The sequence below is a fragment of the Etheostoma cragini genome, chromosome 10 (genome assembly GCF_013103735.1).
Source record: "Etheostoma cragini isolate CJK2018 chromosome 10, CSU_Ecrag_1.0, whole genome shotgun sequence".
NCBI classification, from domain to species: Eukaryota; Metazoa; Chordata; class Actinopteri; order Perciformes; family Percidae; genus Etheostoma; species Etheostoma cragini.
The window spans coordinates 1,955,289-1,974,748 of NC_048416.1; the positions used below are offsets into that span (position 1 = coordinate 1,955,289).

Genomic DNA, 19,460 nt, shown 5'->3' on the forward strand with positions numbered 1-19,460 from the left:
ACACTGGACTCAACACTGACACTTTAATAATAATTTATGGTCTTTTCTTTGTTTATTTGATGGATTTTCTTATTGTTGTTATTATTATTTATATTTTGTTGTCTTTATACTGTCTTTTTTTTGTCTATTTTTTTATTTCTTTTTTCTTGTTAAAACATCTGCTGGAACTTTGAATTTCCTTGCGGGGGTGTCATCCCAAAAGGATCAATAAAGAGAAGTCTAAGTCTAATTTGTCCATTCTCTCCCAAAACACATACCTTGTGGTGGCTGATGGGTTGGACTCAGGGCTTACATGCTGGGTAGGAGGGTTGGAGTCTTGACAATAATTTAATTTTACTCTCAGTTAAAGTATTATTTTCGCAGTTTGGTAATGTTTAGGAAAGAAAACTGTGTGCACATAGCATTGTTGACTACAGACACATGGGTGCCTGTAGCATTTGCAGAGAGATCTTCCACGTGGCATTAATTTACACCTCAGGGGAAAACGCGTGGCGGACCTTTTTCACACCTGTGTTTGACGGTTGTCAGAACCACAGACTTAATACGGTTCTGACAACTGTCTGACGCCTCTCAGACACCTGACACCAACACACATGCCGCTGAGGTTTTAATTGCATTAAGAAGATGTCAGCCCTTCTGTTATAGGCTACCATCTTCTGGCTTCCTTTGTGAGACACACCTTAAAGTTCCCATGACATGGTGCTCTGTGGATGCTTTTATATGGGCCTTAGTGGTCCCCTAGTACTGTATCTGAAAAATATTTTGTATAGGCTTTACCTTCATAGGCTTTAGTTTGAAAGCTGGTTTTAAAGCCGTGATGTCTCTCTCTCTCATGGGCTGGCCAAATTCTCTGAGCAGGCAAAGTAGAGGAAGTGGAAGATCAGCCCATCTGAGCTTTCATTTTCTCAAAGGCAGAGCAGGATACCCAGGGCTCGGTTTACACCTATCACCATTTCTAGCCACTGGGGGACACTAGGCAGCCTGGGGGAACGCATCTTAAATGTTTTTTAAAAAATCTCATAAAGTAAAATTTTGATCTCATGGGACCTTTAACATTGGGCTGGCAGGGCTCCCAGATGGCTCGACTGGTAGAGCAGGCACCCATATATGGGCAACCATATATAGAGATTTACTCCTCGATGCAGCATGCCAGGGTTCAACTCTGACCTGCGGCCCTTTGCTGCATGTCATTCCCCCTTTCATGTCTTTGAGTGTCATATATAAATAAAGGCCAAAAAATTAACTTAAAAAAATAAAAATAAAAAAAACATTGGGCTGGCTGGCTGCAACAAATAACTTGAGGTCTGTCTTGAATCGACTTATTGGTGAACACTAAGACAGTTCAGTCGGCATTCTGAAACCCTTTAACACGTGCCGCCCATAGACTGTTAATTAATAAATATAATGTATGATGATAATAGGGCGGGCTTTAGGACCCGGCAGTGCAGCTCTGATGAAGAAAGCATTAGCCCAACTAGCAATATGATGGTAGCGTTTACCTGTACGCTACTGACTAAAAACATTAACCATTTAAGCTAGCCTATAGCAGCGTATTTTAACACTATTGTACACATGGTGTACTGTTGGTAGTTGTATTGTGACAGGTTCAGTGAACGCAGGAAGCTGCGGCTCATTTCTCGGCTGCTGATGGAGCACATCCGACTACCAAAGGTAACCGCGAGTTGCAGTGATTAGCTACAATGTTGGCACTGTGACGTTCCCTCCAGTGTCACCCATGGGCTGTACGTGTCACCTCAATAAACCTCACCAGGCGCGCTCACGGTGACTGGAATGCAGAACATTAAATACATGTACAGGGTAAATTAAAGGGCGTGTTCTGTTAGTCACGTAGGCAGCCCGGGTTCTCCTGCCGCTATCAGCCACATTTGACGGCAGGGTGCGTTTACAGGCATACCTGCCAACATTTCGTTTTTTTGATGTGCCGAGTAGTGTCATTTTTCCCGCCATGCGCTAAAATCACTGCGACACACCTCACAAACAGCATGGACACTGTCTGAATGACTATGTAAGATGTTCATGAGCCATCATATAATTTAGCAAATCAAGCAAAAACAATAATAAAAAACAGCATTTACACAACCAAATATGCAAACTAAACGGTTGTAAAGACAATTCTTAGTCACAAAATCAGCAATCTGCCAAATTCTGTTTTTGTGTTGTGTACAGCAATTACAGTTTGGAAACAGTTTCCCATATTTTATGTGTGGCCCACACAGGTGGGCAAAAATTTATTGTAAACCTAAATTGATATGCGGGACGGATCAAAATTAGCAAGAGCCTGGATTTGGCCCCCTGGCCTTGATTTTGACACATGTGGTCTATGGTATTAGTGCATTTAACACATTGCTGTGTATTGCTGTGTAAGAGCTTCTGTATGAGCAGCTGTAATGTCCTGAGGATGAGGCTGTTTGATGTTCTTCTTCCTCTTCGTCCGGCAGGTGGAGAATGTCAGGCTGCTTGACAGAGTCTCCCCCAGAAGAAGTAGGGTGGGCACCCTCTACCTGACGGCCACACACACCATCTTTGTAGAGAACAACACTGGAGTGCGCAATGAAACATGGGTAGGCAACAGCTCAGTATACTGAAGAACCAGAGAAAACTAAGAGTTAGGACAAACAGTAAATGTTAAAGGTCCCATGACATGCTGCTCTTTGGATGCTTTAATATAGACATTAGTGGTCCCTAATACTGTATCTGAAGTCTCTTTTATATAGACCTTAGTGGTCCCCTAATACTGGATCTGAAGTCTCTTTTATATAGACCTTAGTGGTTCCCTAATACTGTATCTGAAGTCTCTTTTATATAGACCTTAGTGGTCCCTAATACTGTATGTGAAGTCTCTTTATATAGACCTTAGTGGTCCCTAATACTGTATCTGAAGTCTCTTTTATATAGACCTTAGTGGTCCCTAATACTGTATCTGAAGTCTCTTTTGTATAGACCTTAGTGGTCCCTAATACTGTATCTGAAGTCTCTTTTATATAGACCTTAGTGGTCCCTAATACTGTATGTGAAGTATCTTTATATAGGCCTTAGTGGTCCCTAATACTGTATGTGAAGTCTCTTTTATATAGACCTTAGTGGTCCCCTAATACTGTATCTGAAGTCTCTTTTATATAGACCTTAGTGGTCCCTAATACTCTATCTGAAGTCTCTTTTATATAGGCCTTAGTGGTCCCTAATGCTGAAGCTGAAGTCTCTTTTATATAGACCTTAGTGGTCCCTAATACTCTATCTGAAGTCTCTTTTATATAGGCCTTAGTGGTCCCTAATGCTGAAGTCTCTTTTATATAGACCTTAGTGGTCCCTAATACTGTATCTGAAGTCTCTTTTATATAGGCCTTAGTGGTCCCTAATACTGAAGCTGAAGTCTCTTTTATAAAGACCTTAGTGGTCCTCCTCCACCTCATAAAGTGACATTTTCATGCCATGGGACTTTTAAGGAATGTGTCTTGGTGAGATATTATCTGAAGCCCTCACATTCAAGGCACAATCGTATATGTAGAGACAATTGGTGATTTTACTTTATTTAGATTCTGTAGTCACTATGTGCATTCATGCGTCATGCTGTGCTATATGATTGCAACACAAAGCACACAATAAAAGGTCCGTGTTTGTCTTTCACGTGTCTTACCAGGTGCTTCACAGTTTGGTGTGCAGCGTGGAGAAGCCAGCCGCCACAGCCTCGGGATGTTCTCTGCTTATTCACTGCAAGAACTTCCAGGTTCTTCATTTTGTCGTACCTCGAGAGCAAGAGTGCCATGATGTCCACCTGTCGCTACAGCGTCTCTCCCAGCCAGGTAAACTGTTTCCATAAGATCAATTTGGGGACATTATATCTCAAATGTGACTTAAAACCAGATAATTAGAACCTCAATTATATCCTCTGATATCGGCATTTTGACAGCTATATTGGTTTCTGTGTTTAATGACTGTTGTATTTCTGTACAAGTATCAAATATTCTGCCTCCAGTATGAAACCTTAAAAGAATTTATGGAACCCTTGTTATAAATGGGTTTGTTCATGTGACATCCTCAAAGTCCAGCTTTGGTCGGGCTCTAACTTTCATTTTGTATGCTTTTGCAACACTTTGGTCTGTCTAACTCCTGGAGGTTCTGTGGATCAAACTTTAGCTGTCAACCAGTGTTTTGCCTTGCAGAGCGTCACGCGGAGCTGTACTGCTTCTCCTACAAGCCTAACGTTGATGAGAAGGAGAGATGGCAGGAATGGGACTTCCTGGACCTCAAGGCTGATTACCGCAGAATGGGACTCCCAAACTCCCTGTGGAAACTCTCCCCTGTCAACCAACACTATAAGGTCAGTGAGCCAACCTCTATGACCAGCTGTACATGTTTTATCCTGATATGGACATGGCGAAAGCTTAGACTTTTGTTATGTTATTTTCAAAGGTGAGTGACACGTACCCCTCTGACCTCTTTGTACCCGCGTCCGCCACACCTCCGGTCATAGTGGGGAGCTCCAAGTTCAGAAGCAGAGGCAGATTTCCTACTCTGGCTTACTACTCCAAAGAAAATCATGTAAGTTGACTGCATACATTTCCTCCTTTTAATTTCCACATGCTTCTTATAATAAATCGATTTAATTCAATAATTATTATTTCTGAACATTTTTAACCATGTTGTTGGTCCACAATTGATTATTTTTAATATTAAATAGCAATTCAGTAAATGTCTATCTATTTATGTTGTTTTGCATTAAAGAATTAAAGAATGTTAAAAATATTAAAGAATGATCCCGGTCACTTCCACAAAGTGATGCATACAGCTTATTAATGAGACACTGGTCTCGGCACTGAATAAGCCAGACTGGAGCATCTCTGAATAAACCAGACTGGAGCATCTCTGAATAAACCAGACTGGAGCATCTCTGAATAAACCAGACTGGAGCATCTCTGAATAAACCAGACTGGAGCATCTCTGAATAAACCAGACTGGAGCATCTCTGAATAAACCAGACTGGAGCATCTCTGAATAAGCCAGACTGGAGCATCTCTGAATAAGCCAGACTGGAGCATCTCTGAATAAACCAGACTGGAGCATCTCTGAATAAACCAGACTGGAGCATCTCTGAATAAACCAGACTGGAGCAGCTCTGAATAAACCAGACTGGAGCAGCTCTGAATAAACCAGACTGGAGCATCCCTGTTTGAAACCAGATTTGAACTCTATCTAACTGTACATCACATATGGGCACTGAGCCTGAAGTACAATAAGTGCAATGAATGGTGCTCTGATGGGACCCACGTAGCACCAGGTTCTATATTTGGTTTGGTTTGATTTGCTCTGATTGTCTGACTGGTCATGGGGATTAAGGGCTTTCATCTAATAATGTATTTCTGCTACAGGGCAATATGAGACTTTACGAGACACTGAGCAAAAACAGATGTCCGTTCTGTTGTTTTTTCCCATTTCTGTTTTTATTGATTTGAAAAAAAATACTCGGTGCTTGGCAACAAGTAGAACTTCATCATGTCAGGATCACAGGAGTACATCATCTTCACGTGCAGGGTAACTGCGTTCTAGGGGGATTTTTGGGTTGTATCTGACGCTGAAAGCCACTGTCCAAGCGTCCATATTTTAGGAGTTGGGAGTGAGAAGGGGGTGTAAAAGTACGCTACCGTAAAAAAAAATGCATAGAGAACCTGGACAACACACAGGAGACCCTTAGCCATGAAATATAAACATGCACTCAAACAAAAGGTCCTCTGAGGAGACGTCCATTCTGTCTTCAAATCAATGCATGACTCATCAGCATTTTTCATATCCGAATCAGGAAAAAGCCTGAACTTTCATAATCCCTCTATTAATTGTTGACTGGACAGTTGGGAGTGCTTTATGTGGGCGAGGTCAGTTTCCCAGGGTTGAGGGACCAGTGTGTGAAGCTCAGTTCATACAAAGAGGCTCCAATCTGGTTCAGGGAGCCAGCAGGGTCTCCCTCTTGTGGCTACTAAATGGAGATATAAGAATATGTGTGGTTGATTCTTTTAAATTGAACATGCAAGGAAAGAAAAAGTACTGTGAATTTGTATTCACGCTAATTGTCATATACTGAATTATTTATTTCTAAAATGGCATCCCGAACGAGTAAGCAGTCCTGTATGAAGCCAGAGGGCCTCTTGTCTCCTCCCAGGCTGCCATCTGCCGTAGCAGCCAACCCCTGTCTGGTTTCAGTGCTCGCTGCCTGGAGGATGAACAGATGCTGGAGGCCATCTTGAGGTCCAATCCCCGCAGTGAATTCATGTATGTGGTGGACACCAGGCCTAAGGTGAGCCCTTCATGCCTGCAAAAATACAAGTCTTACAGTACTGTGCTGTATATTCAGGTGGGCTTTGTTTTCCTTACTGGGATTTACCAGCTGGATGTTCTCTCAGCAAAAGTCTTGAAAAACATCCTAGCTATGTGCTTGTTGAACCACGATCAATATTATGCAACAGTTTGTTTTCATTGCCCTTGAGAAAGTATGTAAATCTGGCGATTAATCAAACATCTTTCTAGCTGAATGCAATCGCAAACCGAGCTGCGGGAAAAGGCTATGAAAATGAAGACAACTACTCCAACATCAAATTCCAGTTCATTGGCATCGAGAACATCCACGTAATGAGAAACAGCCAACAGAAAATGCTGGGAGGTAATTAACCTGTCTTCCCGAAATGATTTCTCACACTGATTCTTCCCATTTATTTACTGTAGCAGTGCATTCATCACGTAGTCAGAAAGGTTTGTGGAAAGTAATGTATATTTCCTGGCAATGTCTGTTTAGAAGTCAGCTGCTTCTTCACATTACTAAAGCAGAGCGGTACCCCATGCTACCCCTGTGGCTTTCATATGCACTCATGCGGACTGTACTGTGCTGCAATCAGGCCTCAAATGAGCCCACTGGAGAATTTCTGGGTATTGTGCAGGGGTGCTCCTAGGAAGACTTTGAATCCATCTGGATTTTATTTCTGAGCTATTTTGGTTTCCTGGAGTGGACAATCCGGGACCTTATCCCCCAAAGAGAGACTGAGGGCGTGAGAATGATGTGATTTCAAGTCTGAAAAGTTATAGCTGTTCTTAGTTGTGATAACTCTTTGCCCCCTGGCAGCACAAGGGAAGTCTTTAAATGCTGGAGACTGCAACTCTCTCTCTACCCAATTGCACACTTCAATGAGATTTCAAAGACCCCCCGCCTGGCAGCATGGGATCAAAAGTTCTCTAAGTGGAAGTCCGCCCTACTAGTGTTTATAAAAGGTTGAATGAACCCGTTCACCTGCTTGCTCTCCTGCCAGTGGCCTCAGAGCGCACCTACAGGTCAGCACACTGATGTAGTAGCGGCAAAAAAATACTTTGGCTCCTCTGTCACCACCTTAATGAGTGAGGAGTGAGCGGATGTCTTCATACAGTCCATGCATCTAAAAGTGGGAATTATGATTGTTATTGTAATAAATTGTCCTAAGCAAATGAAATCTCAGCTGAGGAGAAACGGGTTCACATCACTCTGCCCCTCGGTCAACTTGCAAATATTTATATGTTGAACCCTGAAGATGGAAAAGATTAAATATAGGTTTTAGTTTTACAAGATAAGCAAACAGAATGCAGGAAGCCTTATGGTACAGAAATGGATCTGTGTTTAGTTGTCTGCCATGCCTTTGTTATTGCATCAGGGCATGGCTTTGTTTCACATACATATTATAAAAATTAGTTAAATGCTAACTTCAGGATGCTAACATGTTCACAATGACAATGCTAACATGCAGATGTTTAGCAGGTACCATGTTTCCCGTGTTAGCTTGTGTACAGCTGAGGCTGATGGGAATGACGTTACCTGTTTATTTGTTTTAATGTCAGCAGCATTACAGAAAAACTACTGGCCAGATTTTTATGAAACTTGGTTGGAGGGTGTAGCATGGGTTGAGAAAGAAATCATTACATTTTGAAGCACATCTGAATAAAAAAGATTTGCCCAATTGGGGCATTTGTCAATTGGAGAACTAAGCCGGAAAGTTAACATTGAAATATAGGGCATCGCTCAGTGGATGTCTTCTAGTTTTCTATGTATTTGGTCATCAACCAAAGGTTTGGACCAAACATTTTTGAAATGATTTGAAGGAATGAAACATGAATTTCTGCACCAAATATGGCAATCCATAGCATAGTTGCTAAGGTATTTCACTCAAAAACCACAAATGAACCTAGTGGGGGCACAAGGAAGAGTCAGGTGGAGGATTCATCATCTGGGTACCATGAATACATGTACAACATTTTGTGCAAATACATGCAGTAGATGTTGAGAAATTTCACAATTGGAAACATTGAACTGCTGAGAGGAAAAAGTAAGGGGATCACCAAAGTCCTCTTCCTCTGGGGAACATGAATATTCAGTATTTTATGGCAACCCATTTAGCAATTGTTGAGCAACTTCTTTCTGGTCCAAAGTGTTGGACAGAGCCACGGGGCTAGCGTGACTAAAAACGTGAAAATGAAAATGTGAGAGGCTGAAGAACCTGATCTGTTTGTTTTTTAAACTGTGTGACCCATATTATATCTCATGCCATGCACAGATTCCCTATAAATTGATTTCCGAAGATGTTGTTGGCGATGTGAAACTAAATATGAGATGTAATGAAGTCCAGTGATCAGATATGCTCCATGTTTCCTGGCAGTGACACAGCTGTGTTGTGGTTGCAGTGTGTCAACTGCGTTCCCCCTCCATGTCCGACTTCCTAGAAGGTCTGGAGAGCTCAGGCTGGCTGAAGCACATCAAAGCGGTTTTGGATGCAGGCATCTTCATCGCTAAGGTCAGTCTGGAGGTTAATCCCTGCTGTCTGCCTCACAACGGCACTCCATATTAGCTTAGGTGTTTGTGTGTGTGGGTTGGATCCTGTATGTGTGATACTGTCTGTCTGCACACTCCATTAGCCTACGCTAATGATTGAGGCATCAGTCCTGCAACAAATCCTTTAGGCGACCCTCACAAATATAAATAGGGTTGCCAAAATAATAGAAGTACCTATCAGTAGAACAAAAAGCACACAAAACTACACTTCTAAGACCTGTGGTTGCAAAACGTTTTACGTCAAGGACCCCTTAACTGGTCACAAATTAGACCATGAACCCCTCTTTCATAAGATTTTGTCCCAGCATCCCACATCTGATAGGACTTTACCTATAGATGTTTTATTAACTACAGAAAGTAAATTAAACACCATAGTAGACATACTTCGTCATTGTGTTAGTTATGAATGGATTTACAGTAAAATTAACAAATTCCCCTTTTTTGGGGGGGTCCCTGGGGATCGGCGGACCGTACTTTGGGAACCACTGTCTTCAAAAATACTTGCTCTCAGGCTATATTAAATTTGATCAATTCAACGGACAGGCAGGATTTGGATGAAGTCTAGCAGGAAGCTAGCTATATCCGAAAGATCAAGGGTCTGGCATCGAGTAATGAAAGTCTCCCAACTCGAGGGGTGGAACCAAGCGTGCATTTGGAGGCTATTGGATAACACTACGACCAATCCTAACACAGAAGGACACATATCCATAACCCTGTACGCTTAGCTACCAGCAGATCTAACTGCTAGATTAGACTGCCGTCATCTGTTCAGATGGCCTCTGGCCCCGCCTACATCAGATACACAGATGTCATTGATGCAGCTGGCCTCTGGCCCCACCTACATCCAATACACTGATGTGATTGGGGCAACTTGCCTTTGGCCCCGCCTATATCAGGTACATCGATGTGATTGGAGCAGCTCTCCTCCGGCCCCGCCAAAATCAGATACACCGCTGTGATTGGTGCAGCTCTCCTCCGGCCCCGCCAATATCAGATACACCGCTGTGATTGGTGCAGCTCGGCTAAAAGGGCATAGTTAATGAGCAGCATTACTCGATGCCAGAGTAACTCGCTGAGCAAATTCAAATTGTGCTCATAATGTTTTCTTGATTTTTTTTCTTAACTTGCTTGCGTTTTGTTGTGTGTATGTGTCTATATATATATGTATATGTGCTCCATTTTTTGGCAAATGAAAATAACATTTTGCAAAAAGGACTCCACATCTACCAAATAGTGGAACTTTCTGGCTACAATTACAGTTATGGAACAATCCTAATATTTCCCCTTCAACTACAGTAGATGTTTCTAAATGTATTATTTTACTGTGTGTGTGTGTGTGTGTGTGTGTGTGTGTGTGTGTGTGTGTGTGTGTGTAGGCTGTTGCAGAGGAGGGTGTCAGTGTCCTGGTTCACTGTTCAGACGGCTGGGACCGCACCGCCCAGGTGTGTTCAGTGGCCTGTGTGCTGCTGGATCCGTACTACAGGACCCTCAGAGGACTCATGGTAGATGCTGAACCTTTACCTCTTTGTATTTAAGTTACAATGCAGAATTGTTTTTTTATGTAGCATTTTAGATCTGGAACACTCTGCATCATAATCGTATATCCGGTTACATTCTGGCTTTAGCTGATAGTAGTCCGTACTGGTCTCATGAGTCTTTTTTTCTTTAATCAGACAGATTTACACAGGCTAACTTTGAATCCTCCAAGAGCCACTATGGAAAATAAATATAATAGACAAAACTACTTTTGGGAATTGCACCCTAAAGTTGGAGGACAATGACCTCACACAGAAAGAGAAGAGGTCCAGTCATTCTGCAGGGATTAACTGTGCCCTGTACATGTCTGACCCTTTTAATCATAAAGTACTGAAATTGTGGAGAAGCTATGATCCAATTTGGGTTTTATCACACAAATGTTTTTTTCTACTCGTAGGTTCTCATTGAGAAAGACTGGGTCTCATTTGGACACAAGTTTTCTCACAGGTTTGACTCTAAAATATCACTTTCACAGTATCTATGTGTCTTGGTTTTGGTCTAACAGCCCTCAACTTTTCTCCAGATGCAACCACCTGGTCGGAGACCCTAAAGAGGTATCTCCCATCATCGATCAGCTCCTAGAGTGTGTGTGGCAGCTCATGGAGCAGTTCCCCTGTGCCTTTGAGTTCAACGCGAGGTTCCTCATCACGATTCACAGCCACATTTACTCCTGCCAGTACGGCAACTTTATTGGCAACAACCAGCGGGAGAGGATAGAGCTAGGGTGAGATTTAAACCTGCCGCAACCATCAGTTCCTTTTTCTTTTCACAGCTCAGACGTCTCGTCGGAGCCACCCCTGTGAGAGAAATGACATCCAGTAGTATATTACATCACCCGGTTTATGCAAAGAGAGAGGACTCTGTGCTAGTAACAAAAACAAAGAAAATGCTATTCTGAATCTTTCTTTCATCAATCATGCTTTTACATTGTCTATATTATCTTTTGACATGCATACAGACTGCGTGAGAGGACTCACTCTTTGTGGAGTTATCTATGGAAGAACCAGGCAGACTACATCAACCCTCTGTACCGACCCGACCACAGCCAAACACAGGGGCTCCTCCGGCCGTCTACTGCCCCCTACTGCTTTAAGTAGGTCCCTACAAACAGTAACAACACATGCAACTTAAAGGTTCCATGACATGGGGCTCTTTAGATGCTTTTATCCCCTAATTCTGTAACTGAAGTCTCTTTTATATAGACCTTAGTGGTCCCCTAATACTGTATCTGAAGTCTCTTTATATAGACCGTAGGGGTCCACTAATACTGTATCTGAAGCCTCTTTTATATAGACCTTAGTGGTCCCCTAATACTGTATCTGAAGTCTCTTTTTTATAGACCTTAGTGGTCCACTAATACTGTATCTGAAGCCTTTTTTATATAGACCTTAGTGGTCCCCTAATACTGTATCTCAAGTCTCTTTTATATAGACCTTAGTGGTCCCCTAATACTGTATCTGAAGTCTCTTTTATATAGACCTTAGTGGTCCACTAATACTGTATCTGAAGTCTCTTTTACATAGACCTTAGTGGTCCCCTAATACTGTATCTGAAGTCTCTTTCCCAAAATTCAGCCTTGGTCCAGAATTACAGCCACTAGAGCCAGTCCCACAATGAACTTTCCATTGGACGTGCCATTTCTCTTAAAATGACAGTTTAATGCCATGAGACCTTTAAAATCTGGTATACACATATTTCATATAAATTGTATGTGAAAAACACTATTTACTGAGTTATTAAACTGTTGTTTTCTGATAAATCCATGTAAAGGAAACAAAGGAATTGTTGAGTTAATTTCAGAGTTTGAAATCTCTTGTTTCGTGTTGTGTAGGTTTTGGAGAGGGCTGTACAACCGCTTTGACCAAGGGATGCATCCTCGACAGTCTGTAGAGGATTATCTGAGTGCCATCCGAGAGGAGACACAGCAGCTGGAGGAGCAGCTGGCTTCACACAAACAGGTAGGTAGTCTATGTCCACGATCCACTTCCTGGATTGCTCCGGGGCTGCTGGGAATTCCGCCGGATGCCTGTCTTTTCAGCCTATGTCTGTTTCCTTCCTTTCTTTGTGTTGGCATTCTAACATCAGGTTGATTTCTGAGGACTATGGTCACCTGGTCCTCAGATCTCTGCAGGGTAAATCCAGACAACTAGCTAGACTATCTGTCCAATCTGAGGACTATGGTTACCTGGTCCTCAGATCTCTGCAGGGTAAATCCAGACAGCTAGCTAGACTATCTGTCCAATCGGAGCTTTCTGTTGCACAACTAAAACAACCTTTGAACGTACATATGTTCCACCAAAACAACTTCCTTCCCGGGGCTGTTTTGCAGCGGCACCGTGGCTCTGTCCGGAGCTTAGCACCGCCCAAGAGGATTGTGATTGGTTTAAAGAAATGCCAATAAACCAGAGCACGTTTTTATCCTTTTTATCCTGGAATACTGATTGGACTAGCCAGACCCTCTGGGCTGGCAATGCGAGACTAGACCAGGGTGCGTAACTATTGAACACACACAACTTCGAGGCAAGGCCCGGCCTTCAGTAGCATTCACACACTACTATTGGCCAGTCATCCAAGCTTTCGCTAGGTAACGTAACCCGGTTTGTTCAGGTCCTATCCTCTGACCAATCGGCTTTCCTAACCTTAACTACTCAAGGTCAATGCCTAACCCCAACCAATTGGGCTGCTTCGTAGGGCGGGACCGCCTAGAAGCTACGTGGGATCCATAATAACACACCAGGGGTAGATGCACCCCATCGCCCCCTTGTTGTTGGCTATAGTAAAGCTCATATATTGTTAGTGGATGGGAAATGGACCAAACTAAAATATCAAAAGTACACATCAAGATGGTTTCTGTCAATTTAGGTATTTCTGTTTTTTAATTGGTTATTTGATGCTATTAAAACAGGGTAAAACGACATGATTGACAGCTGTGATTGACTCGTGATTGGTCAGGTGGGTGCATGTGGCTCCGTCAACCAATAACTGCTGCACAGACTGTGGCTTCAAAATTATCAGCTGGCGGCACCCTTAGTTGGGATATTTTGGCTTTACTTTTGTACAGTGGGACAAAGTGGATGCATCATCCAACTTTTTTTAGTCCATGTGTAGGAAAGGGATATATATTTATGGTGCTTGTCATGAGAAAAAGAAATGTCCCACAGAGATTTTCTTTGCGACACAAATTACCTGTAGCCTTTTATGTCTTGTATTATCAACAGAAAATTGCTCATCTGGAGCAGGAGTGGAGTGTTACCCAGAACGCAGTCACCTTCGATAAGAGCCCCACAGCATGGGCTCTTGGTAATGACCTCGGCCTCGCCAACACCCCTCAGGACTACACCGGCGGCTTCATCACCAGTAGCCCCTGCCAGCCGAAAGCACCAGACGGCAGCCGGATGCTTCTGACCCAGGACCCCAGACAAACATCTGAATCCACCCTCTCCAACGGTAGCGACCAGGAGTCGGGGATTGCAGACGTGAGCTGTCGTTCACCTCTCAGCGAGGACAGCACCAGGGACCCAGACTCGGATGAGGCCGCCTACTCAGCTACCTGAGCAAATGTAGCATTTGTTGGAAGGTGTAGCGGCGAGCAGCCGTCCCACTTTGTCCACTGTACACACACACTGCTGTATCTTTTTACATTCACTGTGTAACCCGGGCTGTTGGCTAACTCCAGTGAAAAGTGTTATTTGGGTTGCACAAGTGACTTGCACTTTTGTTTGCATGTGGATTGGTGGACTCCGCCTGTGGCCACATGCATACTTGTTGAGTGTTGTTGTAGTACTGTAGCTGACTACATTTTACTTCTTACCCTCGTACCTTCCCTGCTGAAGATTCTAAAAGAAATTCAAAGCTGGATATGTCACGTCTGTTGTGGTTAAATACAGAAAGTTAACACAAAAAGCAGTTTGAAGTTGGAGAAAGAGTTAAGACTGAGTAAAGGACAATAGTGAACAATTCACTGCACGTGTAGGCAGAGTGTTTTTAAGTCATCAGATTAATGATGAGCCATGTAGGTGTCTGTGCTTGCTGCTTATTTTTATTTTTTTGGTCTTCCACACAGTATACTTGTATTGATCAGGAAATTGGCTTTGCAGCGCTAACCTTAGTAACATGAAGTTGTCAGAGGCACTTTGATATTGAGGTTTCAAAACATTGCAAAACAATTAACAGAGCTCCAAAGAAACTAAATCATCATTTCAGTTGCATTGTTTGCACTTTAAGAAGGCAAAATTATTTAATAAAGTGGGACTCAGAACAGAATTAGACAGATTAAACAAAACGTTGATAGACAAACTGCACTGATAATTAATTAAACAGAAGACTCAAGTTGAAGGTTAGATTGACTCATCCCTGGAGTAGTGTTTTCAAAGACCTAGTTTTCCCTTTTTCTGTGTTTTCCATCCATCCATCTTCGTCCGCTTATCCGGTGTTTGGTCGCGGAGGCAGCAGCTCCAGCAAGGGGACCCAAAGTTCCCTTTCCCGAGCCATTAGGCAATTTAAAATGCTGTTGCTGCACCTAATGGTCACTGTTACTCAATCACAGGCAGTCTGGATTCAAGACATCACTCTGGCCTGAGAAAGCATTAAATCTCTTCAACCCAGAATGTAGCAAAAATGGCAATGTAGCAGTGTTTCAGCCCTGAAGAACAACAGTGACCTCAAGTGGGTTTCGGAGTCGTTACACTACAATATAAACTAATGGTTGGTTGTGGTTGATTGGCACCTTGTGGTCCAGACCTGGGGTCCCTCCTTCCTTAACCCTCCTTCCTGAAACGGACCCCGGGATATTTCAACGTAATCCACAATGTCTTGTCGTATTTAGAACTACTGTACAAGAAGGGGGAAATGAGCTTTGACATTTAACATTTAGAAATTAGAATAAGCAACTGTATACATTCCTGTCCACAATATTTCAAAAGCAGATTTGCTGTTTTTAAACGAATGTTTCTGCCAAAGGGAAGTGACCCTCTACTTGTATAAATAATTATAGTTGGTAGGCAACAGGATTACTGAATACTGATCCAGCCGAGTAGAACATAATATTGAATATTGGCGTCATCTCAACTGTAAAATGAGCATTAAAACAGCTGACGTCAGTAGTGTGGTACACAGTAGGTGCACTCCAAATGATTATCAAGCAAAGCACGTTACGATATTTTGGTTTTATGCCTTTTTGTTTCGACTACTTGCTTCAATGCATGTTGTTTTTATTGGTATGAGATAATAAAGAATTCTGACCTTATGTAAAAGAAAGAGCTTTATATTGCTGTGTTTATCTATTTATCTGTTCAGGTGCAATAAGAGCCAGATTTGTCCAACTTTGACAAAGTTGTGTAATTTGTGTCAATTTTCTTTTAAAATAAATACATTATTGCCAATCATATTGTCTTAATCATTCTTAAATTGTGTTCTTGTCTGACCTTTATAAAGTCAGTTTATCCAAATTACAAAAAAAGAAACAACTCTTATATCCCTTGAGGCATCTAGCAATGCAGATAGGTTTGAGATTTCTGGATAATCTACAGAACACACTGAATAGTTTTTTTAGGGATTGAATGTTTCAGTAGAAAGTAGTTCTAGTAAAAAGAAATGTTGACAGTGTGATCAGTGGATTGTCCAGAGTGACTGGGCCACAGATTATAGGAATATGTTAATGCTGAATTGTCATTTTTCAGCACTTTATTGTGTTGGCTGTAGGCAGAAATTGCATAGACATACCTTAGTCCCTGGACACATAAAACCACAACTATCTGCATGGCTTAATACCAAAAGCGTCAAGTGGAAAAATCCTGTTCTTTTCCCACCAACCCTCTAAATATGGTATCCATGGTACCCTGATACCCTCATACAAGTTAACCAATGAGCACAGACCATTACACCATGTAAGGCCTGGATGCATGAGAGGTGTAACTTTGTCAAACGATTTATGTAACAACTGCATTGCAGAATAAGCTCAATGAACATATGACGACAACAGCACTCTCCATGTTAACTGGTATTAGTAGGCCTCTATCAGATAGCACTACTGGGTCCGTGTATCATTGGATTATCTGTAATTCATTTCTAAATAAAAAAAAAAAAACCCTATTTGTTTGTTTTTCAAAACTGGGGAAAATTTGTTTTTTTCAGGCTGAGTAAAAGATAAAACTTCAAGATTAGGCTAATTAATGTGAACATAAATAATTGTGTGTGTGTGTGTGTGTGTGTGTGTGTGTGTGTGTGTATGTGTGTGATAAGAAATAAGAAAATGTATGGTTATTGCTTGCGCAAAATTAAAAAATCTAAAAACACAGATTTTGGAAATTTAAATATGTTAAAGGAAATCGATTATTATTATTATTATTATTATTATTGATAGACGGTTAAAGGATCTTTGAGCAGGAGCACGAGCCCCACAGACAGTTAAACAAACGAGCACAGGTCAAATACGACGTGGGAGGTACGCAAATGACGTTTCTGTTAACGTGATGACGTCGTGTAGTAGGATCAGCTATGATGGCAACCGTGGGTTGACATCGATACATTTCTGAATATAAACTATTTAAAAGTTAGCGGAAAACCCCCGACACAATACCGTAGAGCAAGTTAACAATTGTCTGATAGCACACACTTAAACACGCCCGCCCGGTTTGGGGAACGGTAAGTTCACGACGCTACAATGAGCTTTTGCAGTGTCAAAGTGGCGCTAAGTGTGTGCAGCTAGTTACTGTCTCTTTCATGTTTTTACACATACACACACACTGTAATGTCTGTCGTGTCCCTGAGAAGTGCGTAGAACCTGCACACCGCCTCCCGCCTCTCCTGTCCTGCTCATGTTAGCTTAGTCTGTAGCCTGCTAACTGCTACAGGTAACCTAGCTAGCCCAAAGTGCGGCTGAAAACTGCCTGCGACGTGCTAATGTTAACAGCACGAGTCGAACAAGTCCTGTACGTTTCGAATTAACTGTTAACATGTCTGTGTACCCTGTTCATTGAGCTGTAAACGGGAAGTACCCCAGCTGAAAGATGGGAAAAACCGCTCAGTTTCAACTAGCTTCCCCAATCTTTAGTCCCCCATTACCATACCTGTCTCCACCCCATAGCAGGTTGTATCTCCGGCAGTTCATATAATGTTATGCACTGTTAGCCAAAGGGTTTGACAGCATCTCTTGTGCATATGTGTTAAGTCTTAATCCTGCCATCTTCTATCATTTGGTCTGTCACAGGTCAGCATGTTGGGGTAGGTCTAAGAACCAATTGTCTTTCCTTGCATCCTTCTCTTTGCATGAAGTGGCACTATGCCCGCAGCTACCGTGGATCACAGCCAAAAAATATGTGAGGTTTGGGCCAACAACCTGGAGGAGGAGCTGAAGAGGATCCGACATGTCATCCGAAAATACAACTGCATTGCTATGGTGAGAGTGAAAAGCTGTCCGACGAAGACAGAGTTCCATTCATTGCGTATTGACGTGTCTGTCTCCTCACAGGACACAGAGTTTCCAGGTGTAGTAGCCAGACCAATTGGAGAGTTCAGAAGCAACGCGGACTATCAGTACCAGTTACTGCGCTGCAATGTGGATTTGCTCAAGATAATCCAGCTGGGCCTTACGTTTATGAACGAACAAGGGGAATACCCTCTGGGAACATCAACATGGCAGTTCAATTTTAAGTTTAATCTCACGTAAGATGACTTCTGTGCTTCGCCCACTCTTTTCACTTATATATAACTCAAATGTACCCATTGCAGGGAAATTAAATTGGGTAAGAGTATTTGGGAAGAGTATTTCAGCTTAACTACAGCACACAGATGAGACATTAAAGTTAGTTAACACATTTAGAACTCTTTCAAATGCATACACTGACAGATAACAACACCGCAGACAGCTTTTAAAAATGCAAACTGATTTAATGATCACCAATTACTGCTCTTTTTACCTACTTGGTTGTCTATTGTGATTTGGAATAATAACAGTGGGACGTGTCTTTGTCATCAGAGAAGACATGTACGCACAGGACTCCATCGAGCTCTTGACCACTTCAGGGATTCAGTTCAAGAAGCACGAGGACGAAGGCATCGAGACGCTGTACTTTGCCGAGCTGCTGATGACATCGGGGGTCGTGCTCTGCGATGGCATCAAGTGGCTGTCTTTTCACAGGTATTCTGCTTTTTCACGTTGTAGCTGTTTTTGTGTGCATATGGACAGCTGCATAGCAACAAGTAACACATTTGTTGTGCCCACTGTAATTACAGAAATCAATCCCTCCCAGGTACAACATGTCATACTGTCACTAATTGATTGTCAGTTAATAATCAAGCATTTATTGGACAGAAGTACATTGTGTTAATTGTGGTATCATTTGACTGTGTTTTGGTCACCACCCTTCATCCAATTTATATTATCAGTGTGTTGAGAGAGAGAGAGAGAGAGAGATAGAGAGAGACTTTATTCATCCCGAGGGAAATCTTTTGTAACTTTTTTGTTCATTTTTAGAATGATGATAAAATGTGTTTTAAATGTTCACTAATGAAATGTGATGTGGCCTTTCAGAAGGATCATGAAACGTGCTTGGATTTTTGTTTTGTTCATTTCTCTTTGTTTTTTGAGTCTCATTTCCTCTAGAGCCCGACTGATAAAGGATTTTTAAGGCCAATACCGATATATTTCGTTATTTAGAAATCCGATATTACAATATATCGGCCGATATATAATAAAATAAAATCCAGAAACGTTGAACAAAACAAACAGATTTCTCTAACATTAGTTATTTGTAGTAATTTATGAGGTCTCACTAGAATAATATGATAATAATTTGTTTTATTTTCACAACTGAACAGAGGAACATCAAAAATATATTAAAGCTCTCACAAAGTGGATAAAAATACAAACTAAAGATATGAAACTTACAGTAATTGCCAAGTGTTGCCAACAGGGACGTTGTAGAGTGTCCTCTGATGGACAGACTATACAACGCCATCCTTAACAGGGACGTTGTAGAGTGTCCTCTGGTGGACAGACTATGTAATCACCATCACTAACAGGGACGTTGTAGAGCGTCCTCTGGTGGACAGACTATACAACGCCATC

The 19,460-nt window shown here is 42.0% G+C and overlaps 2 protein-coding genes across 4 annotated transcripts in view; both read left to right on the forward strand.

Annotated features, from left to right (window-relative positions):
• The first annotated feature begins 1,427 nt into the window (after window positions 1–1,427).
• Window positions 1,428–15,779, forward strand: mtmr7a (myotubularin related protein 7a). Its single transcript, XM_034882926.1, has 14 exons — window positions 1,428–1,671; window positions 2,460–2,582; window positions 3,659–3,821; window positions 4,182–4,339; window positions 4,432–4,560; window positions 6,173–6,307; window positions 6,538–6,670; window positions 8,710–8,819; window positions 10,234–10,359; window positions 10,791–10,840; window positions 10,917–11,117; window positions 11,352–11,486; window positions 12,225–12,351; window positions 13,612–15,779. The coding sequence occupies exons 1-14, from the start codon at window positions 1,648–1,650 to the stop codon at window positions 13,945–13,947; spliced, it is 1,950 nt and encodes a 649-aa protein (XP_034738817.1). The 5' UTR covers window positions 1,428–1,647; the 3' UTR covers window positions 13,948–15,779.
• Window positions 15,780–16,855: 1,076 nt separating this feature from the next.
• Window positions 16,856–19,460, forward strand: part of cnot7 (CCR4-NOT transcription complex, subunit 7) — a 7,276-nt gene continuing 4,671 nt past the window's right edge. Inside the window, exons 1-4 of one of the 3 annotated variants that reach the window (XM_034882931.1) lie at window positions 16,856–17,035; window positions 17,601–17,789; window positions 17,862–18,055; window positions 18,369–18,530. In XM_034882931.1, coding sequence (XP_034738822.1) covers window positions 17,673–17,789; window positions 17,862–18,055; window positions 18,369–18,530 — 473 coding nt within the window. In that variant the 5' untranslated portion in view covers window positions 16,856–17,035; window positions 17,601–17,672. Of the gene's footprint in view, window positions 17,036–17,600; window positions 17,790–17,857; window positions 18,056–18,368; window positions 18,531–19,460 lie in introns of those variants that run through there. The other 2 variants (XM_034882932.1, XM_034882933.1) reach the window with 2 other exon arrangements.